Source organism: Physeter macrocephalus, chromosome 13, assembly GCF_002837175.3.
Source record: "Physeter macrocephalus isolate SW-GA chromosome 13, ASM283717v5, whole genome shotgun sequence".
NCBI classification, from domain to species: domain Eukaryota; kingdom Metazoa; phylum Chordata; class Mammalia; order Artiodactyla; family Physeteridae; genus Physeter; species Physeter macrocephalus.
Window position 1 is genome coordinate 1,089,442 of NC_041226.1, and position 25,333 is coordinate 1,114,774.

The 25,333-nt window shown below is 50.2% G+C and overlaps 1 protein-coding gene across 4 annotated transcripts in view; it reads left to right on the forward strand.

The window, feature by feature from the left end:
• The window catches only part of IL17D (interleukin 17D), a 26,820-nt gene extending 1,487 nt beyond the window's left edge, over positions 1-25,333 (forward strand). Inside the window, exons 2-5 of one of the 4 annotated variants that reach the window (XR_008619076.1) lie at positions 15-310; positions 439-473; positions 1,944-3,001; positions 24,947-24,986. Coding sequence is in view for 1 of the 4 variants with exons in the window: in XM_028497287.2 (XP_028353088.1) it covers positions 15-310; positions 24,947-25,229 (579 nt within the window). In the remaining 3 variants the exon portion in view is untranslated. Of the gene's footprint in view, positions 1-14; positions 311-438; positions 474-1,943; positions 3,002-3,656; positions 5,150-24,946 lie in introns of those variants that run through there. The other 3 variants (XR_008619075.1, XR_008619077.1, XM_028497287.2) reach the window with 3 other exon arrangements.

The following is a 25,333-nucleotide window of genomic DNA, read 5'->3' on the forward strand; positions in this document are numbered from 1 at the left end:
GGCCTGTCCCGCAGGTCTGGGCGCTGGTGGCCGGCGTCCTGCTGGCGCTGTCGCCGGGCCGGGCGGGGGGCGCCCCGAGGGCGGGCCGGCGGCCGGCGCGGGTGCGGGGCTGCGCGGACCGGCCCGAGGAGCTCCTGGAGCAGCTGTACGGGCGGCTGGCGGCCGGCGTGCTCGGCGCCTTCCACCACACGCTGCAGCTGGGCCCGCGCGAGCAGGCGCGCAACGCCAGCTGCCCGGCCGGGGGCAGGCCCGCCGACCGCCGCTTCCGGCCGCCCACCAACCTGCGCAGCGTGTCGCCCTGGGCCTACAGGTGAGCGGGCGCGCCGGGGGGCGCGGGGGGCGCGGGGGGCGCCGGACCGGCAGCGGCTCCTTCCCGCAGAGGCTGGGCAGCTCCCTCCGAGGGACCCGCGTCCTCCGTTCACCTTTCCGGTCTTTCAGACGCCCCAGTTCCTTGAGCACCTGTACCTTGCCAGGTACGTGGTTCAGTGGGGTCCCCGCGGCCGAGCCCGGGGAGCCTTCGTTGATTGTTAAGAGGACTCTGCGCAGGAGGCCTGTGCGGGGTCTGGCGTGGGGTCTTGCGGACGTTTCTCAGGCTCCTGTGCTGGTCCAGGTGCTGCTGGCCTTGGACCCTCTGAGCCCGTCAAGCTTGTGGTCGACAGGCGGGGGGGTGGCGGTCATAGGGAGCAAACGAGGCGGGACGTGATTGGATACGAGGAGTTAAGTGTGCGGTGGTTTAAGCGGGGGGAGGGGGAGGACGGAGGGGCATCGAGCACGCTGGAGGACGGGCGTCATTCCGGGGTCGCTCGGGGGAGAGGTCATCTCGCAGGAAAGGAGCGGCGTGCAGACAGGGCACAGTGTGGCCGGAGTGTCCTCGGGGCACGTATGGCCGTCCGCTTCCTTCCCTGCTGTCGCTGCGGAGTGCCACCCTCCCGAGGGGCTCCCAGTCAGGCTGGAGAAGGTGGGATCCCTCACTGCCACAGCCTCGGGAAAGGGACGGGGTGACCCGGAGGAAAGGAAGGGAGTGAGGAGCTCAGGCCAGGGGGGCGGAGGGCGGGGGGCGGGGAGCGCAGGCCTGGGTTTGCCCTTAGCAGTGTTGCAAGGTTGACATTTATCCCTGAGGGTGTTTTTTCGATCGAGGAAGCCATACAGCCACTCGTGTTTCGAGAAGCTGTCCCTGAGGGGGGAAAACTGGACACACGCAGCTAGGATGATGGTGGAGGAGGTGAGACCAGGACCAATCTGAAGGGCACTGCTTAAAGAAAAAGGGACAGGATTTAGTGGAGGATGGTTCCGTGTGGGACGGAGGGGCCCACAGCGTCCCAGTCCCCACAGCGGGCCGTGTGGGGACGTGCGAAGACCTCCCCCGCCTGCCGTGGCGCCCAGCCCCCTCCGCCCCGCGTGCTGGCTCTTCCCGCCAGCGGCTGTTGCCCTCGGGACACACCTGTCAGCCATTCACACTGGTGCTTCGTCTCCGCCTTTTCCTCTTTCTCCCCACCAATCCCAGGGCCCCAAAGGGTGGGTTATTGTCCCGCCCCTCTCTTTCTAGCCTCATGTCACACCCTTGACGTGCGAGGTGGCATCGCGGAACAACAGACTATGCCCTCCTCCCAGGCCAGGCTGAGGCCCGTGGACCACGAGGACCACGAGGCATCAGAGTAACCAGAGTAACTGTTACTCAGGACCTCCTGTTGGGCGCGTCTGCCACGCGTCTGGCTTAGGTTGTGGATGTATTTTAGCAACAGGACGAGGCAGCAGGCTCCCTGGAGGAAACGAGTTCAGTGCTGGGCTGCTGAGTTCGGTCCCTGAGAGCACGCGGGCGGAGGTGTGGTCTCGCCAGAGGTCGGGGCTGGCGCGCAGACCGGGAGTTGTCAGCCCGAGAGCTCCGCGTGGTGGAGTTGAGCTGCCCTTGCACGTTGCTGGCACTGACGCCTGTGTCTCCCCAGGAAAGACCCCAGAGTGGAGGGAGCAGGGCGCGGCCGGGGCAGGTAGCTGTCAGGAACCCAGCATCGCGTGGTTCTGCCTGGGGAGGCTTTGCCCCTCGCGGGCCTGGGCCAGGAGCTACGCCTGCGTCGTTTTTCAGACATTTCGAGCCTCGTGAGCTTGCGCCTCGGGGAGCGCGGGGAGGCCCGATGGCTCCACGCTCTGCGGGAAGGATGGTTTCCAGGATGGGCACGGGCCGGGACCGCAGGTGGCTGGCCGCTGAAGCCGGCCCTGCCTGGTGCTGCCGGGAGACCCCGCCCTGCGCCCTGACCTCGGATCACCTCCCCACTTCTCGAGTTTCTGGGAAGATTAGAAAAAGCAATACACGTGGCACCCCGGAGCCTCTTCTAAGCAGTGTGCTTAGACGTTACTGCCGGGCGGGATCGAGGGCGGAAGAGCGGCCTCACCTGTGCTGTGTCAGCTCAGACTCAGAAGTGCTATTTAAGGCTACAAACAGAGAACTCTTAAAGATGGATGGGGAAATGGACTACACGTCAAACCTGAAAGGCACAGAAAGGACCACTTCACCTGGGTAAGCTAGGCTTTAAAATAGAAATTTGGAGTATAAGGTGGCTTTCCGTATCTTTAGGGGAGAAATGGATCATTCGATAAATAGCGTTGGGACTGGGTAACCAGCTGAAAAGATACAATTGGATCTCACTCTTGTATGGAAATAAGTTCCAGATGACTCAGACTTAAACGTGAAAAGTAAAAATACATAAAAACACAGTCAATTATATTTATACTCTTGAGTGGAGAAGGCCTCTTTAGTAGCTCACAGGCCCCCAAAGTCATTAAAGAGGAGATTGATAAATTTAATTACATAATTATCTGCCATTTCTTCTTGGCAGAATTGGAAAAAAAAAATACAAGGGCAAACTGGGAAGAAATACCTGCAACCCATGTGACAAAGGGCTTGTTTCATGAAGAGCTCCTACAAACCAAGAAAAAGACCCAATGAATTGGTATAGATGATCTTATTTACAAAGCAGAAATAGAGACACAGACGTAGAGAACAAAGGTATGGATACCAAGGGGGCAAGAGGGGGGGATGAATTGGGAGATTGGGATTGACATATACACGCTATTGGTACTATGTATAAAATAGATAAGTAATGAGAATCTACTGTATAGTGCAGGGAACTCTACTCGGTGCTCTGTGGTGACCTAAATGGGAAGGAAATCCAAAAAAGAGGGGATATATGTATACGTATAGCTGATTCACTTTGTTGTACAGTGGAAACTAGCAACATTATAAAGCAACTGTACTCCAATAAAAGTTAAAAAAAAAAAAAAAAAAAAAAAGACCCGATGAAAGGAAGACAGAGGTGGTGGTCAGTCCCCATGAAGGGAAGTCACATGACCCCAACTCTGAAAGGTGGACAGACCTCACCCTCAGGCGTATTAAAATGTACTGGGGGGCTTCCCTGGTGGCGCAGTGGTTGAGAGTCCGCCTGCCGATGCAGGGGAAACGGGTTCGTGCCCCGGTCCGGGAAGATCCCACATGCCGCGGAGCCTGTGCGTCCGGAGCCTCCTGTGCTCCGCAGTGGGAGAGGCCACAACAGTGAGAGGCCCGCGTACAGGCAAAAAAAAAAAAAAAAAAAAAAAAAAAAAAAAAAAAGGTACTGGGACTTCTCTGGTGGTCCAGTGGTTAAGACTCCATGCTCTTAATGCAGGGGGCCTGGCTTCGGTCCCTGGTTGGGGAACAAGATCCTGCATGCCACAAGGAAGATCCTGAGTGCCGGAACTAAGAGCCGGTGCAGCCAACTAAATAAACATTAAAGGGGCTTCCCTGGTGGTGCAATGGTTAAGAATCTGCCTGCCAATGCAGGGCACAGGGGTTCGAGCCCTGGTCCGGGAAGATCCCACATGCCGCAGAGCAACTAAGCCCGTGTGTCACAACTACTAAAGCCCACGCGCCTAGAGCCCGTGCTCCGCAACAGGAGAAGCCACCGCAATGAGAGGCCCGCACACCGCAATGAAGAGCAGCCCCCGCTCCCTGCAACTAGAGAAAGCCTGCACAGCAACAAAGACCCAACACAGCCAAAAATAAATTAAAAAGAAAAAAAAAAAGCCAACTCTTATTAAAAAAAAAAAAAAATCACTGTACTGAGAGAGCTTTTTTGGCGGGGGCACCCATCCAGCCGAGCTGGCACGATGTGAGGGGAAGGCTCTCCCTATCCTGGGGGTGTCACTGGTACAGCTTTTATGCAGGACAGTTAGGTATTAACTATGACAATTTCAAATCCCTATTTTGCCCCTCCCCCTTCCCTCTCCCCATTGGTAACCAACCACTAGTTTGTTCTCTGTGTCAGTCTGTTTTGTTATATTCTTTTCTTTTTTCAGATTCCACATACAAATGACAACATGGTATTTGTCTTTCTCTGTCTGAATTATTTCACTAAGCATAATACCTTCCAGGTCCATCCACAATGCTGCAAGTGGCAAAATTTCTTTCTTTTTCTAAGGCTAATATTCCACTCTATATGTATATATGTCTTCTTTATCCATTTGTCTGTTGATGGACACTTAGATTGCTTCCATATCTTGGCTCATGTAAAAAATGCTGCAGTGAACATTGGGGTGCATGTATCTCTTCAAATTAGTGTTTCTTTTATTTTTGGATATATACCCAGGAGTGGAATTGCTGGATCATATGGTAGTTCTATTTTTGTTTTTTGTTTTTTTTTTGAGGAATCCTCACACTGTTCTCCACAGTGGCTGCACCAATTTACATTCCCACCAACAGTGCACAAAGGTTCCCTTTTCTCCACATCCTCGCCAGCATTTGTTATTTGTGTTCTTTGTGTGTGTGTGTGTGTGTGGTATGCGGGCCTCTCACTGCTGTGGCCTCTCCCGTTGCAGAGCACAGGCTCTGGACGCACAGGCTCAGCGGCCATGGCTCAGGGGCCCAGCCGCTCCGCGGCATGTGGGATCTTCCCGGACTGGGGCACGAACCCGCGTCCCCTGCATCGGCAGGCTGATTCTCAACCACTGCGCCACCAGGGAAGCCCTGTGTTCTTTTTGATGATAGCCATTCTGACAGGTATGAGGTGATATCTCATTGTGATTCTGATTTGCATTTCTCTGATTAGCATTGTTGAGCATCTTTTCATGTGCCTGTTGGTCATCTGTATATCTTCTTTGGAAAAATGTCTATTCAAGTCTTCTGCCCTTTTTTTTTTTTTTTTTTTTTTTTTTTGCAGTACGCAGGCCTCTCACTGTTGTGGCCTCTCCTGTTGCAGAGCACAGGCTCTGGATGCACAGGCTCAGCGGCTATGGCTCACGGGCCCAGCCGCTCCGTGGCATGTGGTATCTTCCCTGACCGGGGCAGGAACCCGTGTCCCTTGCATTGGCAGGCGGACTCTCAACCACTGTGCCACCAGGGAAGCCCCTGCCCATTTTTTAATTGGTTTTTTTGTTTGTTTGTTTTTTGATATTGTGTTGTATGAGCTGTTTATGTATTTTGGATGGTAACCCCTTATTGGTCATAACACTTGCAAATGTCTTCTTCCATTCAGTAGGTTGTCTTTTGTCAGTAGTTTTCTTTGCTGTGCAAAAGCTTTTAAACTTGTTTATTTTTGCTTTTGTTTCCTTTGCCTTAGGAAACAGATTGAAAACAATATTGCTACAATTTATGTCAGAGAGTGTTCTGCTTATGTTTTCCTCTAGGACTTTTATGGTGTCTGATCTTACGTTTAGGTCTTTAATCCATTTGAGTTTACTTTTGTATATGGTGTTAGAGAATGCTCTAATTTCATTCTTTTACATGTAGCTGTCCAGTTTTCCAAACACCACTTATTGAAGAGACTGTCATTTCTCCACTATGTATTCTTGCTTCCTTGGTCATAGATTAATTGCCCATAAGTGTGTGGGTTTATTTCTGGGCTCTCTATTCGGTTCCAGTGATCTGTGTGTCTTTTTGTGGCAGTACCATACTATTTTGATTACTGTAGCTTTGTAGTATAGTTTGAACTCAGGGAGTGTGATTCTTCCAGCTCTGTTCTTCTTTCTCAAGATTGGTTTGACTATTGAGGGTCTTTTGTGTTTCCATTCAAATTTTAAAATTATTTGTTCCAGTTCTGTGAAAAATGTCATTGGTGTTTTGATAAGGATTGCTTTGAATCTGTAGATTGCCTTGGGTAGTATGGTCATTTTGACAGTATAAGTCCTTTTAGTCAATGAACATAGTGTATCTTTCCATCTATGTCATCTTCAATTTCTTTCATCAGTGTCTTATAGTTTTCTGAGTACAGGTCTTCTACCTCCTTAGATTTATTCCTAAGTATTCTTTTTGATGATATGGTAAATGGGATTGTATCCTTAATTTCCGTTTCTGTCAGTTCATTGTTAGTGTATAGAAATGCAATATATTTCTGTGTATTTATTTTGTATCTTGCAACTTTACTGAACTCATTGATGAGCTCTAGTAGTTTTCTGGTGGTGTCTTTAGGATTTTATACATATAGTATCATGTCAGCTACAAACAGTGAAAGTTTTACTTCTTCTTTTCCAGTTTGGATCCCTTTTATTTCTTGTCTATTGCTGTGGCTAGGACTTACAATATTATGTGGAATAAAAGTGGTGAGAGTGGGCATCCTTGTCTTCTTTCTGATCTTAGAGTAAATGCTTTCAGCTTTTCAGCATTGAGTATGATGTTAGCTGTGGGCTTATCATATATGGGCTTTGTTATGTTGAGGTATGTTTCCTCTATACCCACTACTGGAGAGTTTTTATCAGAAATGGATGTTGAATTTTGTCAAAAGCTTCTCCTGCATCTATTGAGATGATCATAATGGTTTTTATTCTTCAGTTTGTTAGTGTGGTGTATCCCAATGATTGATTTATGGATATTGAAAAATCCTTGCATCCCTGGGATAAATCCCACTTGATCATGGTGTATGGTCCTTTTAATGTATTATTGGAATCAGTGTGCTAATGTCTTGTTGGAGATATTTGCATCTGTGTTCATCAGTGATATTGGCCTGTAGTTTTCTCTTTTGTGTGATATCTTTGTCTGCTTTTGGTATCATAGCATGAGTTCAGATGCATTCTTTCCTCTCTGATTTTTTGGAATAGTTTCAGAAGGATAGGAATCAACTCTTCAACTCTTCTCTAAATGTTTGGTAGAATTCACCCAGGAAGCCATCTGGTTCTGGACTTCTGTTTGTTGGGAGTTTTTTTCTTTTTTTCTTTTTTTTCCAATTACTGATTCAGTTTGATTACTGGTAATTGCTTTGTTCATATTTTCTATTTCTTCCTGGTTCAGTCTTGGGAGATTGTACACTTCTAGGAATTTGTACATTTCTTCTAAGTTGTCCATTTTATCGGCATGCTGTTGTTTATAGTAATCTCTTATGATCCTTTGTATTTCTGTGGTATCAGTTGTAACTTCTCCTTTTTCATGTTTGGTTTTATTGATTTGGACCCTCTCTCTTTTTTCTTGATGAGTCTGGATAAAGGTTTATCAACTTTTTTTTAAATCTTTTCAAAGAACCAGCACTTAGTTTCATTGATCTTCTTATTGGTTTTGTTTTGTCTGTATTTCATTTATTTCTGCTCTGATCTTTATTATATCTTTCCTTCTATTAACTTTGGGTTTTGTTTGTTCTTTTTCTAGTTCCTTTAGGTGTAAGGTTAGGTTGTTTATTTGAGATTTTTCTATTTTCCTGCGTGTGTATCGCCGTAAACTTCCCTCTTAGAACTGGTTTAAAAAAATTTTTTTTTTGGGCTTCCCCCGTGGCGCAGTGGTTGAGAATCCGCCTGCCGATGCAGGGGACACGGGTTCGTGCCCCAGTCCGGGAAGATCCCACATGCCGCGGAGCAGCTGGGCCCATGAGCCATGGCCCGTGAGCCTGTGCGTCCGGAGCCTGTGCTCCGCAACGGGAGAGGCCACAACAGTGAGAGGCCCGCGTACCACAAAAAAAAAAAAAAAAAAAAAATCTGACAAAAAATTTTTTTTTAATTGAACCATAGCTTATTTACAATTTTGTGTTAGTTTCTGGTGTAGAGCAAAGTGATTCAGTTATGTATATACACACATATATGTATATATATTCTTTTTTATATTCTTTTCCGTCATGGTTTATTACAGGATACTGAATATAGTTCCCCGTGCTATACAGTATGGCCTTGTTTATCCATTTTATATATTGTAGTTTGTATCTGCTAATCCCAAACTCCTAATTAATCCTCCTCCCCTTCCCCTTTGGTAACCACAAGTTTGTTTTCTATGTCTGTGAGTCTGTTTCTGTTTCGTAAATAAGTTCATTTGTACCATATTTTAGATTCCACATATAAGTGATATCATATGATATTTGTCTTTCTCTGTCTGACTTCACTTAGTATGATTATCTCTAGGTCCATCCATATTGCTGCAAATGGCATTATTTCATTCTTTTATGGCTGATATTCTATTGTGTATATATATCACACCTTCTTGATCCATTTATCTGTTGATGGACATCTGTGTTGCTTCCATGTCTTGGGTATTGAGAATAGTGCTGCTGTGAACACTGGGGTGCATGTATCTTTTAGAATTAGAGTTCTCATCTTTTTAAAAAATGTTTATCTATTTGGTTGCACCTGGTCTTAGTTGTGGCAGTCAGGCTCCTTAGTTGCAGCCCACCAGCTCCTTAGTTGCGGCTTGCCAGCTCCTTAGTTGTGGTAGGAGGGCTCCTTAGTTGTGGCATGTGAACTCTTAGTTGTGGCATGCATGTGGGATCTAGTCCCCTGACCAGGGATCGAACCCAGGCTCCCTGCATTGAGAGTGCGGAGTCTTATCCACTGCGCCACCAGGCAAGTCCCTAGAGTTTTCATCTTTTCCAGTTATGTGCCCAGGAGAGGGATTGTACCATTATATGGTAACTCTATTTTAGTTTTCTGAGGAACCTCCATACTGTTTTCCATAGTGGCTGCACCAATTTCCATTCCCACCAATGGTGTAGGAGGGCTCCCTTTTCTCCATACACTCTCCAACATTTATTGTTTGTAGACCTTTTTTTTAAAATTTATTTTATTTATTTATTTTTATTTTTTGGCTGCGTTGGCTCTTTATTGCTGTATGTGGGCTTTCTCTAGTTGCGGTGAGTGGGGGCTACTCTTCGCTGCAGTGCACAGGCTTCTTATTGCGGTGGCTTCTCTTGTTGCAGAGCATGGGCTGTAGGCATGCAGGCTCAGTAGTTGTGGCGCATGGGCTTTAGTTGCTCCACAGCATGTGGGATCTTCTTGGACCAGGGCTCAAACCCGTGTCCCCTGCATTGGCAGGTGGATTCTTAACCACTGTGCCACCAGGTAAGTCCGCATGTATCTTTTTGAATTATGTTTTCTTCTGGATATATGCCCAGGAGTGAGATTGTGGGATCATATGGTAGCTCTGTTTTTATTTTTTTAAGGAACCTCCATACTGTTTTCCATAGTGGCTGCACCAATTTACATTCCCACCAATGGTGTAGGAGGGTTCCCTTTTCTCCACACACTCTCCGGCATTTATAGTTCTTTTTTAAAATTCTTTTTAAAAAATTAATTAATTAATTTTTATTTTTGGCTGTGTCGGGTCTTCGTTGCGGCATGCGCGATCTTTCTTCGCAGTGTGTGAGCTTCTCTCTAGTTGTGGCACACAGCCTTCTCTCTAGTTGTAGTGTGTGAGTTTTCTCTTCTCTAGTTGTGGTGTGCAGGTTCCAGAGTGCGTGGGCTCTGTAGTTTGTGGCATGAGGGCTCTTTAGTTGAGGCGTGCGTGCTCAGTAGTTGATTTTTGTTTGTTCTTTTTCTAGTTCCTTTAGGTGTAAGGTTATATGCCGTGGGGCTTAGTTGCCCCACGGCATATGGGATCTTAGTTCCCCGACCAGGGATTGAACCCATATTCCCTGCATTGCAGGACAGATTCTTTACCACTGGACCACCAGGGAAGTCCCGCATTTGTTGTTCGTAGACTTTTGGATGATGGCCATTCTGACTGGTGTGAGATGAAACCTCATTGTAGTTTTGATTTGCATTTCTCTAATAATTAGTGATGTTGAGCATCTTTTTATGTGCTTTTTGGCCACCTGTATGTCATCTTTGGAGAAATGTCTATTTAGGTCTTCTCATTTTTTGATTGGGTTCCTTGTATTTTTTTGATATTGGGCTACATGAGCTGTTTGTATATTTTGGAGATTAATCCCTTGTTGGTTGCATCATTTGCAAATATTTTCTCCCATTCTGTGGGTTGTCTTTTCATTTTGTTTATGGTTTCTTTTGCTGTGCAAAGCTTTTAAGTTTAATTAGGTCCCATTTGTTTATTTCTGTTTTTATTTCCATTACTCTGGGAGGTGGATTCAAAAAGATATTGCTGAGATTTATGTCAAAGAGTGTTCTGCCTATGTTTTCCTGTAAGAGTTTTATAGTATCCAGTCTTACATTTAGGTCTTTAATCCATTTTGAATTTATTTTTGTGTATGGTGTTAGAGAATGTTCTAATTTCATTCTTTTACATGTAGCTGTCCAGTTTTCCCAGCACCCCTTATTGAAGAGACTGTCTTTTCGCCATTGTACATTCTTGCCTCCTTTGTTATAGATTGGCCATAGATGTGTGGGTTTATTTCTGGGCTTTCTATCCTGTTCCATTGAGCTATATTTCTGTTTTTTTTGCCAGTACCATACTGTTTTGGTTACTGTGGCTTTGTAGTATAGTCTGAAGTCAGGGCACCTGATTCCTCCAGTTCTGTTGTTCTTTCTTAAGATTGCTTTGGCTCTTTGGGATCTTTTGTGTTTCCATATGAATTAAAAAATTTCTGTTCTAGTTCTATGAAAAATGCCATTGGTAATTTGATAGGGATTCCATTGAATCTTGTAGATTGCTTTGGGTAGTATGGTCACTTGAACAATATTGATTCTTCCAATCCAAGAACATCTCTCTCCACCTGTTTGTGTCATCTTCAGTTTCTTTCATTAGCATCTTATAGTTTTCAGACTACAGGTCTTTTGCCTCCCTAGGTAGCTTTATTCCTAGGTATTTTGTTCTTTTTGATGCAATGGTAGATGGGATTGTTTCCTTAATTTCTGTTTCTGATATTTTATTGTTAGTATATACGAATGCAACAGATTTCTGTGTATTAATTTTGTATCCTGTAACTTTACCAAATTCATTGGTGAGTCTAGTAGTTTTCTGGCAGCATCTTTAGGATTTTCTATGCATAGTATCATGCTCCTGTGTATACGCTCTGCCCCTACTACCCATCTCCATCTCATTGTGCTTCCTTCTTTATATCTGTAGTTGTAGAACATCTTTTCTGGTAGGTTCTGGTCTTTTTTTAAATTGGTAGTTGCTCTGTAAATATTTGTCATTTTGGTGTGCCTGTGAGCTTGGGGGTCTTCCTGCTCCACCATCATGGCCAAGCTCCAAAAAAGGGGCCAAAACATCTTAACTTTAAAATGGAGAGCCGAGGGCTTCTCTGGTGGCGCAGTGGTTGAGAGTCCGCCTGCCGATGCAGGGGATATGGGTTCGTGTCCCAGTCTGGGAAGGTCCCACATGCTGTGGAGCGGCTAGCTGCAATGGGAGAGGCCACAACATTGAGAGGCCCGTGTACCGGGGGGAAAAAAAAAAAAGGAGAGCCGAAAGGGAAATTTACCAACCACGAGGAAAGAGCAGATACTAAAGAAACGAAGCTTCAGCAGGTCATGACAGCCTTCGATTTCCCAAGAGTCTTGGCTCCAAGGGAACTGCTCTCGCTGGTTGTGAGCTCCTGGCAGAGGCCTTACTTGCCTTCACGGAGGTCAGAGCCCCCAGGAGCCACAGCCTAGGGACACAAGGAACTGGGTGGGGACAGAGCCAGGACCCAGGTCCAGACTGCTCTGATTCGCCTGGCTATGCTCCCCACATATGGGCTGTTAGAAAAGCAACATTCAGCTTCCAGAATATAAAAATATTTTCTCATTTACTTTGTGTCATCGTGTTTGTTTCTCTTAAGCTTTAGAAACAAATACGACAAAAATAAAATCAATGTGATTGCTCAGTACGGTTTTTAAAGTCACATTGACATAGTAAGAAACATATTGTAGGAATACTGAGCTTTATTACAGTTTAAAGATACACATTGCTTATTTATGTTGACACCCCAAAGATACACATCCACCAACACTCCAAGTAATTTTTACTTGTTTATATTTCTCAATTTTGGGTATTAGTGTAAAGGTAACTTTTCTCTAGGATGTGAATAATGCACAACAATTTATTTTTAGGCTTTGCTACTTTTCTTTATAAATTCCTCCTGGGAATTTAAGCAACTACACCTACGTTTATTTTCGTAGACTTTTGGATGATGGCCATTCTGACTGGTGTGAGATGAAACCTCATTGTAGTTTTGATTTGCATTTCTCTAATAATTAGTGATGTTGAGCATCTTTTTATGTGCTTTTTGGCCACCTGTATGTCATCTTTGGAGAAATGTCTATTTAGGTCTTCTCATTTTTTGATTGGGTTCCTTGTATTTTTTTGATATTGGGCTACATGAGCTGTTTGTATATTTTGGAGATTAATCCCTTGTTGGTTGCATCATTTGCAAATATTTTCTCCCATTCTGTGGGTTGTCTTCATTTTGTTTATGGTTTCTTTTGCTGTGCAAAGCTTTTAAGTTTAATTAGGTCCCATTTGTTTATTTCTGTTTTTATTTCCATTACTCTGGGAGGTGGATTCAAAAAGATATTGCTGAGATTTATGTCAAAGAGTGTTCTGCCTATGTTTTCCTGTAAGAGTTTTATAGTATCCAGTCTTACATTTAGGTCTTTAATCCATTTTGAATTTATTTTTGTGTATGGTGTTAGAGAATGTTCTAATTTCATTCTTTTACATGTAGCTGTCCAGTTTTCCCAGCACCCCTTATTGAAGAGACTGTCTTTTCGCCATTGTACATTCTTGCCTCCTTTGTTATAGATTGGCCATAGATGTGTGGGTTTATTTCTGGGCTTTCTATCCTGTTCCATTGAGCTATATTTCTGTTTTTTTTGCCAGTACCATACTGTTTTGGTTACTGTGGCTTTGTAGTATAGTCTGAAGTCAGGGCACCTGATTCCTCCAGTTCTGTTGTTCTTTCTTAAGATTGCTTTGGCTCTTTGGGATCTTTTGTGTTTCCATATGAATTAAAAAATTTCTGTTCTAGTTCTATGAAAAATGCCATTGGTAATTTGATAGGGATTCCATTGAATCTTGTAGATTGCTTTGGGTAGTATGGTCACTTGAACAATATTGATTCTTCCAATCCAAGAACATCTCTCTCCACCTGTTTGTGTCATCTTCAGTTTCTTTCATTAGCATCTTATAGTTTTCAGACTACAGGTCTTTTGCCTCCCTAGGTAGCTTTATTCCTAGGTATTTTGTTCTTTTTGATGCAATGGTAGATGGGATTGTTTCCTTAATTTCTGTTTCTGATATTTTATTGTTAGTATATACGAATGCAACAGATTTCTGTGTATTAATTTTGTATCCTGTAACTTTACCAAATTCATTGGTGAGTCTAGTAGTTTTCTGGCAGCATCTTTAGGATTTTCTATGCATAGTATCATGCTCCTGTGTATACGCTCTGCCCCTACTACCCATCTCCATCTCATTGTGCTTCCTTCTTTATATCTGTAGTTGTAGAACATCTTTTCTGGTAGGTTCTGGTCTTTTTTTAAATTGGTAGTTGCTCTGTAAATATTTGTCATTTTGGTGTGCCTGTGAGCTTGGGGGTCTTCCTGCTCCACCATCATGGCCAAGCTCCAAAAAAGGGGCCAAAACATCTTAACTTTAAAATGGAGAGCCGAGGGCTTCTCTGGTGGCGCAGTGGTTGAGAGTCCGCCTGCCGATGCAGGGGATATGGGTTCGTGTCCCAGTCTGGGAAGGTCCCACATGCTGTGGAGCGGCTAGCTGCAATGGGAGAGGCCACAACATTGAGAGGCCCGTGTACCGGGGGGAAAAAAAAAAAAGGAGAGCCGAAAGGGAAATTTACCAACCACGAGGAAAGAGCAGATACTAAAGAAACGAAGCTTCAGCAGGTCATGACAGCCTTCGATTTCCCAAGAGTCTTGGCTCCAAGGGAACTGCTCTCGCTGGTTGTGAGCTCCTGGCAGAGGCCTTACTTGCCTTCACGGAGGTCAGAGCCCCCAGGAGCCACAGCCTAGGGACACAAGGAACTGGGTGGGGACAGAGCCAGGACCCAGGTCCAGACTGCTCTGATTCGCCTGGCTATGCTCCCCACATATGGGCTGTTAGAAAAGCAACATTCAGCTTCCAGAATATAAAAATATTTTCTCATTTACTTTGTGTCATCGTGTTTGTTTCTCTTAAGCTTTAGAAACAAATACGACAAAAATAAAATCAATGTGATTGCTCAGTACGGTTTTTAAAGTCACATTGACATAGTAAGAAACATATTGTAGGAATACTGAGCTTTATTACAGTTTAAAGATACACATTGCTTATTTATGTTGACACCCCAAAGATACACATCCACCAACACTCCAAGTAATTTTTACTTGTTTATATTTCTCAATTTTGGGTATTAGTGTAAAGGTAACTTTTCTCTAGGATGTGAATAATGCACAACAATTTATTTTTAGGCTTTGCTACTTTTCTTTATAAATTCCTCCTGGGAATTTAAGCAACTACACCTACGTTTATTTTGCAATAAACAACTCCATGGGTCGCAATAGCAGCAAGGGAATAAATGGAAAGAAAAAGAAACAGGACAAGGAGGAGAGGAGAGGAGGGGCGACGGGGAGGTTGAGGGACCTAATGGGAGGGGCAGGGGGCCCACCCGCTTGTGGGCACATCGGCCCTGTACGGATGAGCCTGCACTGGGGGTACCAGCAGGGGCGCTGGCCGGGTGTTAGGGAGCGTCAGGAAAGTGGAATTTTCGCATGGAGAACCCAGCTTGGGTCTGCTCTGTGGCCAGAACTCTCAGCAGGGGACTCTTGGGAGCAGGGGCGGCAGCAGCGACAGCTCCCAGCTCGTGGCGGGGTGGGGGTGGGGGGGGTCACCACTGTCTCCGGCCGGGCCGGCGAGACGCCCCCGGGGATGACCTGCACGGTCCCACGAGCCGGTGGGTGGCTAATTAGCCGCTCAGCTTTCAGGAGGGCTGAAACAGGAAGGGCACTTCCGCTCGCCCCTCCTCTGACCCTGCGTCCGCCACGCCTCCCCCGAGCGTCGCCTGCGCGCCCCCTCCCCAACAAGCGTCGCCCAGTTGTCCAATCCGCTGTGCGAGGCGGTGCTGTGGACATCACTTTTTCTGCATTATGTTGTCCTTAAAATTGTAAAAGAATATTAATTAGAGAAAGTACAGAGATGAGGAGCATCGTGTTAGAGAAGGTCCGCCCCCTTTCTAATGTTCCCGCTTGTTTCTCTCGTGCGCCCCTCCCCCGGGTGCTCGGTCAGACTGCGTCCAGGCACCGAGAGCCCAGGTCCCCACGGACGGGAGCCGCGGCTCCCAGGAAGGTGGCCGGCAGGGGGCAGCGCCGGCCAACCCACCCGCCCGCCGGCCCCGGTCATCTTGGAACCTGGGGAGACTTTGCTTCTGTTTTCCGTTGGCAAGTTCACTGCCGCCTGGCGCCCGGTTTCGTTATTCTAATGCTTTAGAAGCAAAGCCTTTCTGCCTTCCCGGGTATCTGTGTATTGTCTGTGTATCACAACAGGTGTCGTGTCCCTTCTGTTAAGAAGGGCAGGGAGGGAGGAAAGGACGGAGGCAGTCGACTGCCAGCGGGGGTGGGGCTCCAGTGACAGCACACGACATTGGGCGCGGGAGGGGACATCGTCAGACTCCGTGGTAGAGAAGGAGAAACTCATCATTTGAAGCAGCTTGGTAGGAAATGGTGGTATTTCTCCCCCCAAATATTTTTATGCATAAGTGACTTTAATTGGTCCAAGTCCTGCATGGATCTTTTTCTCTGAGCCGCTCGGCACACAGCGGGCTGGGCTGCGGCCACCAACGTTCCAGAGTAAAAAATAGAAGCGTTGTTGGGAGCGCCGTCGTGGGGTGACGCGCTCTCCTGAAAATAGGCCGCTCGTCTTGGTTTGAAGGTTGTCTTCTCTGACTGCTGGGTCTTGTTCTACATAAGATGAGTGAATATTCCATCCCGTCGTCCCCTGAATAAAATGTCTGTGTCCTTCATACGGGTGGAAGGACTGGGCGGTGAGCACGCCTGACGCGAGCCGCCGTCCTCTTGGCCTCGGTCTTCCAGAAACGACACACGAGGCTTGAAGGAGGGCAGTGGGTGCCTGGCTCCCGCGGTCAAGGGGAAAATGACCTTCCAAAATGCTCCCAGGACGCGGCGCAGCGTCTGGGCTCGTGTTCCGTGTGGATCATTCCTCACACCGCGCACGGGGTGCTTGGCCCGCCCGCCCCAAGGACGGACGCAGCGGACATGGCTCTGACGCCAGATTCTGCAGCTTCCCTGGACGCAGAGTCTGGACCGCCGTGGCAGGAGCTCTGTTTTTCCTTTGAAGAGATTCTTCCCAGCTGCCCGGAATGTGTGGCATCTGCCCTGAGGGAGAAAAGGGCCCTAGAGAAGCTCTGGCTCATTCGTTCCCTGGTTCCCTTTCTCTGTCCCTCTGCAGGGCTTTTGTCCTGAATCGTCTTCCAGATTCTTTCCAAGTGTCTCTGCTCTTCCCTGAGCTCCCAGGTGGACAGGTCTTGCACGGAGTCAGCGGGTCACCCTTTTCCAAGGGCCCCGTGGTGGTAGGGCTGAGTCCCTGGGGGCCTCGGGCCCCTCCTGCGGGGCTGGGCCTTGGGGGGTGGGCCGGGCCTTGCAGGCTCCGCGGGGACCAGCCTGGCGGCAGAGGAGCCGGTGGGTCTGCATCGGCCTCCCTGGCTTGGGGTCAGGGCTGTCTGAGGCCAGGCTCAGGAGCGCAGCGTGATGGCCTCAGCCCAGGGTCACTGACCCCTGGCTGTCCTTGCCGGCATAGGGCCAGGTGCGCCCGCGGGGACGGCCTCAGGGTCCATGCGGTCAGGCCCTTCTGCCTCCCAGCTGGTCCCATGTCCTCTTCCCCAGGGACACACACACTCAGGTTCTCGTCGGGCGGGGCCATGTTCAGGGCTTCCTGGCAGCCGTGGTGAAAGCCCGGCCGGCAGGGGGCTGCCGTCTCCTGTTCCTGCACCCCTGGCGGACGGACCCGTTGCACAGGGAACCACAGAGCTGCCTCGGTGCCCTGTGGTCTCTCAGACCCAGGCCCAGCGGCCTCCCCCGGGGCTGGTGAGGACTGTCCAGGGGGCTTTTAGGCCCGGCCGGGCCCGGCCCTGCAGCCCCCTGAGCTCCACAGCCCTGGGGAGGGGACAGCATCCCAGCAGAGAGCAAGCCAGGTCTCAGCGCCACTGTCCATGCTGGCTCAGCAGTGACCTTGTGGGCTAATTAGACTCCTTGGCACGGGCGCCCGGTGGGAGGGTCCTGAGATGGGGGGTGGGGGGACGGGGAAGTGCCCCGGCTGTGTGCAGTCACCCCCTCGGAGGTGCTGGGGGCTTCTGTCCGGGGCCCCCAGACACGAGCCAGGCGGTCACTTGGCGGCCAGCAGGCTGAGCTCCTGAGTGTGGAGGGAAGCGTGGGAATCCGGGGTTGAACAGGCCCCACGCCACACGGTTCTGAAAACCCCAGTTTGGAAACCTTGTTTCTGCCGTAATTGCCCACGTCCGGGAGAGACAGCGCTTGGGAAAAGACACTGTCCCCTCAGCTTCCCTGAGGGCTGCCCGGGGTCTTCGCGTTACCAGCGTCTCGAAGGCTGGTAGAGCAAGCCCCCCTCCTAGTCTTCTCGCAGCTCTTTAGACCGTTCTGGGCCCTTTTCTCTCTGCACGAGTTTTAGGATCAGCCTGCCAAGTTCTAAGAGAAAGCTATGAGAATTGCACTGGCTTTATAGATTACTTTGGGGAGAGTCTCCGATATCTTAGAAACTCAGGGGATTACAGGCGTCTTTTCTAAGCAGAACACGTTGATAAAAATATCACTTTATTAGTCCTGCCATCAGGAAGGTGGAGGAAGCAGCCCGCCCATCAAATCCAACCCCTGCCCTTTGCAGAGAATCAGCAGGGGCGATGACTCGTCCAGTGTTGCTGGTTGGTAACCAGGTTGGGCCAAAATTGTAGGTTCAGGACGCTGACTCCAGGCCACCCCTTTCAGAAAGTCTGTTTTGACCTTGGGATCTGGGGACTCCGGACTGTTGAGGCCACTTGGTTCCACCCGTTGCTTCTGGGCGGAGGGGCCTTTCCCCACTTCTTCCTGGCTTTGGGGCCTGGGGTCTTGGGATTGCCGTGAAAGAAGTGATCACACAGCCTCTGTTGTTTGAAATTAAACTCATTTGTGTTTTGCAAAGAGGGAGGATGGGTTTGTGCATAAACGCGGTGGTGGCTCTGCCGGTGACCGGCTGCACTCCTCGGGGAACTGCCTCGAATTGTTTCCTACCCTGTCCAGGGCCCGAGCGGCTCTTTTTCTGGCCCTGCGTCACTCACATTCCTCTGGGCTCGGTTTCCATCCCGTCTCCTCACGTCCTTTGTTCCTGGATTAAGCTGGGTCAGCTGTCGCTCCCTGCGGCCAAGCTTCACACGTGGGGTCCCTGCAGGGGGGACCTGGCCTCGCTCCCGCATGTTCCCTCTGCTGGGTGCGCACGGTGGCAGCAGAAGCAGGAGGCCGAGGGGGTGGGTGGGCGCTGGGGGCCATCGACCGCGTGTCCTTCTGGGGTGACAAAGGATCCCTGCTGGCAGCTTGCTGTACCCCGAAAGCACTCCTGAGGATTTTCCCAGAATCTCAGGGCGGGGGGCTGGGGTGACGGGCCTGCGTCTGTCCCGTGTCCCGAGGCTCCTGGACTTTCCTCCTGAGCCCCGCGCCCACGCCCCGTCGTGGTCCCCGCCGGCCCCCCACCTGCAGTGCGGGGTGTCGGGTGGGATGGATGCGTCGCACCCCGTCCCGTAGCAGCGCATTTCTGTCCTGAGAGAAACGCTGGCCACGAACCCCTGATGCTGAGCCATCCATGTTCCCATCCCAGGTGGGGTGGGCAGGGGTCCCATTGTCACAGTGCCTTGGCCAGAGGTGTCCCTGTGACAGTGGAAACTTCAGTCCCTCCGGCCAGCTGGCGGGAGTCGGGGGGATATTTTTAGTCGGATGAGGCTTCTGACCCGTCACCGCATCCAGGCGGCCATCAGGTCCACCTACAATACTAGCACGTGACACGGGGACTGTCACCTGTGTAGAAGGAGAAACCCCAGTTGTTTGAAAGGGATCTTTATGCCCTCAGGTTGGGGCCTCCCTCCCACACCCGATTCTGTCCCATGGCTGCGTCTACACTGCCGTCGGCATGAGCTTCCCGTTGTTGTCAGCCTGAGCCTGTCTGCGTCTCACAGCCCCCTTGTGGCTTCCGGGACCCGTTAACTCCAGACTCTGCTCTGGGCTCAGGGGTCCTGCCACATCGCAGATTTCTTCACGAGTCCCTGCCCCACCGCACACGCGCGTGTAGACACACACACACACACACACACACACACACACACACGCGCGCGCGCCACTCCCCCTGGCTCCCTCCCCCACCACCTGCGAGCCCAGCCCTCTGGCCTCGCCGCACCCCGGGACTCCCCTGGGTCCCATGCGCGGGTGTGTCCGACCCCTGGCTGCGCGGCAGGAGCTTGAAAATCGAGGCTCACTGCTGACCTGCCGAGACAGGTTCAGAGGCACACGGTCACTCTGTGTGTGTGTGTATGTGTATGTGTGTACACACTCACGAGCTTGGTAGTTTCTCCAAAAGATAAAGACTCTTCGTTAAACAAAACCACAATACCATTGAACATCCCTAAAATTGAATACTTCCTTCATATCTTCAAATAGTCCAGTTTAGATTTTCTTGATTGTCTCGTATTTTTAAAACTTAAAGTTTTTTCTTTTATTACGTAATTCTTTGCTTTGAAATAATTTAAACGTAACAGGAAAATTTGTGAAATTAGTACAAGGAAATCCCTGTACCCTGTACCCAGACTGCCCAAATGTCAGCATCACAGCTCAGCAAATTAGCAAGATGAGGCGCTGTGTGGATACGGTGCCATATTCTGAACTGTGACCTTCAGAGGGTTCCTACTCGTGCCTCCTCCCTGCCCCAGGGTCCAGCCTCTGCAGCTCAGGGCCCTTCAGTGTGTGACGGTCCCTCAGTCCTTTGTCTCTCGTGGCTGTGACACTTTTGAACAGTGCTGGTCCATTGTTTTGTCCAATGTCCCTAAGGGTTTGATATGTTTTTTAAGCAACCATATAGTTTCTCATCCAAATGAAAACACTTGGGAATTGGGGCTCAACTCCTAGCTGCACCTGGTCGGCTGGTGTAAACCCAGTCAGCGATGCCCCAGTACATATATCACTCTGCTCAAGGCGCTCCATTTTTTAAATTGAGATACAGTTGACATGTTATTATTAGTTATAGGTATGCAATATAATGATTCAATATCTGCATATATGGCAAAATGATCACAATAAATCTAGTCAACGTCCGTCACCACACAGTTATACATCTTTTGTGCATGATGAGAAATTTTAAGATGTGCTCTCTTAGCAACTCTCGAATATGCTATACAGTATTGTTTTTTTTTATACGTCTTTATTGGAGTATAATTGCTTCACAACGCTGTGTTAGTTTCTATTGTACAACAAAGTGAATCAGCCATATACATACACATGTCCCCATATCCCCTCCCTCTTGAGCCTCCCTACCCCACCCCTCTAGGTGGACACAAAGCACCGAGCTGATCTCCCTGTGCCATGCGGCTGCTTCCCACTAGCTAGCTATTTCGCACTTGGTAGTGTCCATGCCACTCTCTCACTTCGTCCCAGCTTACCCTTCCCCCTCCCCATATCCTCAAGTCCATGCTCTACATCTGCGTCTTTATTCCTGTCCTGCCCCTAGGTTCATCAGAACCTTTTTTTTTTAAGATTCCATATATATGCATTAGCATACGGTATTTGTTTTTCTCCTTCTGACTTACTTCACTCTGTAGGACAGACTCTAGGTCCATCCACCTCACTACAAATAACTCAATTTCGTTTCTTTTTATGGCTGAGTCATATTCCATTGTATATATGTGCCACATCTTCTTTATCCATTCATCTTTTGATGGACACTTAGGTTGTTTCCATGTCTTGGCTGTTCTAATAATGCTGTGATAATAATGCAGTGATCATACATCTTTTCAAGTTAGTGTTTTTGTTTCCTTGGATACATACCCAGCAGTGGAACTGCTATATTATTTAGTAGTTCTGTTCTTAACTTTTTTGAGGATTCTCCATATTATTTTCCAGTGTCTGCACCAACTTACATTCCCACCAACAGTACACAAGGGTTTCCTTTTTCTCCTCATCTTCGCCAACACTTATTTCTTGTCTTTTTTTTGGGGGGGGGGGGTGCGTGTTGTGTCTTTGTTGCCGCGCACGGACTTTCTCTAGTTGCGGTGAGCAGGGGCTACTCTTCATTGCGGTGCACGGGGCTCTCTTGTTGCAGAGCACGGGCTCCAGGCATGCGGGCTTCAGTAGTCGTGGCTTGTGGGCTGTAGAGCGCAGGCTCAGTAGTTGTGGCCCATGGGCATTGTTGCTCCACGGCATGTGGGATCTTCCCGGGCCAGGGCTCGAACCCGCGTCTCCTGCACTGGCAGGTGGATTCTTAACCACTGCGCCACCAGGGAAGCCCTCTTGTCTTTTTGATAATAGCCATTCTGACAGATGTGAGGTGGTTTTGATTTGCATTTCTCTAATAATTAGCGATGTTTGAGCATCTTTTCATGTGCCTATTGGACATCTATATTCCTTCTTTGGAAAAATGTCTGTTCAGGTCTTGAACCCATTTTTTAATCAGGTTCTTTTGGTATTGAGTTATATGAGTTCTTTGTATTTTGGATATTAACGCCTTATCAGATATATGCTTTGCAAATACTTTCTGCCATTCAGTGGGTTGCCTTTTCATTTTGTTGATGATTTCTCAAGGCTCTTTTAATATTTAGGTTCCCCTGCCTGTTTGTTCCCTCTTGGAATGAAACCTCTGTTGAGTTTCTTTTGTTTGGTATCTCTCTATACACTTACGTGAATGATCTTACTTAACTACTATTCATATGCTAATATTTAAAAATCTCCATCTCCAGCCAAGATCTGGCTTGGGCTCCAGACGGGCTTCCACTCCGTAGTCTGAGGGATCTAAAATTCCGTCCGATTGGGTCACTTCTCTCCTTAACATCCTTCCTGTTGCCTTCAGGGTCCCATCCAAACTCCTGTTGTGAACTGGAGGCCTCCACCGGCGGCTCCAGCCCCAGCTCTTAGTTGCTCTCCTGTGCTGCAGCTGCTAACTGACGTGGGCCCTCAAATCTAGGCTTGACCTCTGCCCTAAATGCCCTTTCTCCTCCTGCATCTGGATGAATCCACCCAGCTTCCACTTCACCAGGACGCCGCCTCTGCTGTGATGGCCGGGTTTAACTTTGTTTCTTTGTGTATGTATCCCCTGGGAGGGTGAGTCCGTGGATGGTAGATTACTATTTCATCTATATACCTCCTGCCCTGCCGGCACCACTGGCACTTAGGTGTTTGTTGCATAAATGTTGACTATGATTGCAGATATTATAAATCCCTTCTCCTTCTCACCGTAAGTTGGGGTCTAATCTTGCCCTCAGGGTCTGAAGGACAGGAAGCCGAGGAGTCCAGACTCACCACCAGGCTCTTAGCGTCTTCTGGGCTCTCCCTCTATGCAGGCGCTGTGGTGGGCTTGTTAGAGCATGAGAGTGAGTCCAGACGCAGGCCTTACGCTTCCCTCCCGGGGGAAGACGTGGAAAATGTGCAGTTCTGTCCGAGAGGCCCAAGGTGTTATGAGAACACGGGGAGAGAACACGGGGAAAGAAGAGGTTAAATCTGACTCAGGAAGTCTGAAAACTCAAGATAATGACTTGCATTGGACCTTAAAACATGGCAAGTCTTCGCTGACCTGAGATCGGTTGGGGGGAGAGTTCACCTTGAGCGAAAGCTTAGCCGCGGCCCCTGCCAGGCGTCCCGCTGTGGGGGCGGGGCGGGCGTGCGGACGGCTGGGAAGGTATGTGGGTGAGGAGTGGGTCGTGGAGGTCTTTGAAGGCGAAGCCGAGGAGCTGGGATTTTTCCTGACATGACCGCCCCTGCCCGACAGGGGGTCTGGGGGGGGGCTGTGCCCCTGTAGGGGATGGGAATGAGGCATTATGGGGGTGGAAAAGCTGGAAAAGTAAAGTTCTTACAAAGGCAGCACTGAGGGAAAAGTGATGAGACGCTTATAAAAGATATTTTCAACTCTTTGTGGGCATGCTGGAGGGACAGCGGGCCGAATGGGGTTGCTGTGGGTCTCCGTGTCCCGGGGGCAGGCAGGTGCCTTCGCAGGCCGGCCCCGCTGCCCTCCTCCTGCTGGCACACAGATTTCCAAGGCCGCTCCTTGCACAGCAGTGACAAGGTAGTCGGAGCCAGGCCTCCTTGCTCCCCCGTTGCTATCCTCCTGGTCACCCCGACTTCTCCTCTGACCTCATCCCCACATCCGCATGGTGGCCAAGGACTCAGAAATGTCCCTCTGGGCCCTGGGATGCTCAGGGGCAGGGCGGCGTGGTCCCTGAGTTTAAGCGCCACCCTCCGTCTTCAGGGCGTCCTGAGGCCCGCCCCTCCCCCCTCCCTCCCCCGCCTCGGCCCGCAGGCGTGACCCCGCCTTAGTTCTTTCCTGCCGTGTAAGTGGCACGTAGCTGGTGTCAAGTGGATTTGTTGTTGCATGAAGATACCATTTCTGAGGCTGTCCGCAGGCCACGGGCAGTTGGCCTGGTTGACACGGCCTCCAGTCCCCCCACGCTTGACAGCCGGTTAGGTTCTGCCTCCCGGCCCAGTTTGCTCAGTTCACCCATCGCGTGCCTTCCCGCCTCTGCTTTTTCGTAACCGGTTGTCAGGAGGTCCTTCTCATCTGGAAACTTATTAGCTTGGCTGGTGCCCTGCAGTCCTGCACGGTGAGGGCCGAGGGACACTAGTCCACAGAGGTTGCGTGTGAGGGACAAGAAGCTTCTGAAAGCCTGGCCACGCCCTCCCTGCGGAGCCCCAGGCCCCAGGGGTGGGCACATCTTGCTTGCTTCGTTTCCTTCCCAGGCTCCCCTCGGGCCGGCACTCGGGGGGCCTTCCCGGGCGTGGTGCGTGGTGGGCGTTATGGATGTGTGTGTCCCTTGAGAGGTCAGGTCACGGCTGTGACTCTGAGACTTCAGGGTCACAAGGACCCAGCTCCAAAAGTAAGAGGGCAGAGGAATGGAAATGAGTTTGGGGTCTTGGCGATCCCATGAGGTGGGGCAAGTGTCCCCACGCAAGGGGACGTTAGGGAGGAGTCCTGGGTTCCATCGGTGACCTCCTGGTTTCGGGGGCAGGGTCCAGCCAGCAGCCACAGGCTCGTCCTGGGTGCCGACACTTGGATCTTGGCACCTGACCAGAAAGCAGGGAGACTGGAGGAACACGCAAGTGGTCCAGTTTAAGGCATCCTTCACTTCCCGCCTGTCCTGGGTGGGCAGTCCTTCCTGCCCGCCCAACCCCCTGGTGTGGCTCGGCCCCTCTCCCACACGGGGGGGGGGGGGGGGGCACGTGGACCCTGGGACTGTGGGAGGCAGGGCCCGCTCCAGGGTCTCCTGGCCAGGTGTCTGGCAGCTGCCTCTGCTTGAGGCTGTCAGCGGCGGGGAGGCCACGGTCGTCCCGGCCTGGGCCCGTGGGGTGGTGAGGGCCCAGAGCAGGGTGGCTGGGGGCGTCTCATTGCGCACGCGGGCTGTGCGGTGCACACGGCACACGTGTCCTGCGTGCACTGGTGCAGAGTCTTTCTGAAAGCGTTTTCAGGGAATGTGGCCTGAGGGACGGCCGTAAACCGTCTCGCTTTAAATACAGTGAAGGCCAGTGGCTGCTCGGCTGCAGCCCCTCGCTTAGTCAGGGACCCCGGTGCCCACCCGGCCCAGGAGCCAAGCCCTCAGGGCCCGTCCTCTCCCCGCAGGATCTCCTACGACCCCGGCCGCTTCCCCAGGTACCTGCCCGAGGCCTACTGCCTGTGCCGGGGCTGCCTGACCGGGCCGCGCGGGGAGGAGGATGTGCGGCTGCGCAGCACGCCGGTGCTTGTTCCCGCGGTGGTCCTGCGCCGGACCCCGGCCTGCGCGGGCGGCCGCGCCGTCTACACCGAGGAGTACATCACCATCCCCGTGGGCTGCACCTGCGTGCCCGGGCCGGACAAGGGTGCAGACGGCGCCAACTCCAGCCTGGACAAGCCGGCCCGGCCCTGAGCACCCATCCCCACCCCGGGGACCCCGAGGCCCCAAGGAAACTCGGACGGCGCACCCAGCGCCGGACCGGACTGCACTGCGTGCGGGCCTGACCTCCTGCATCC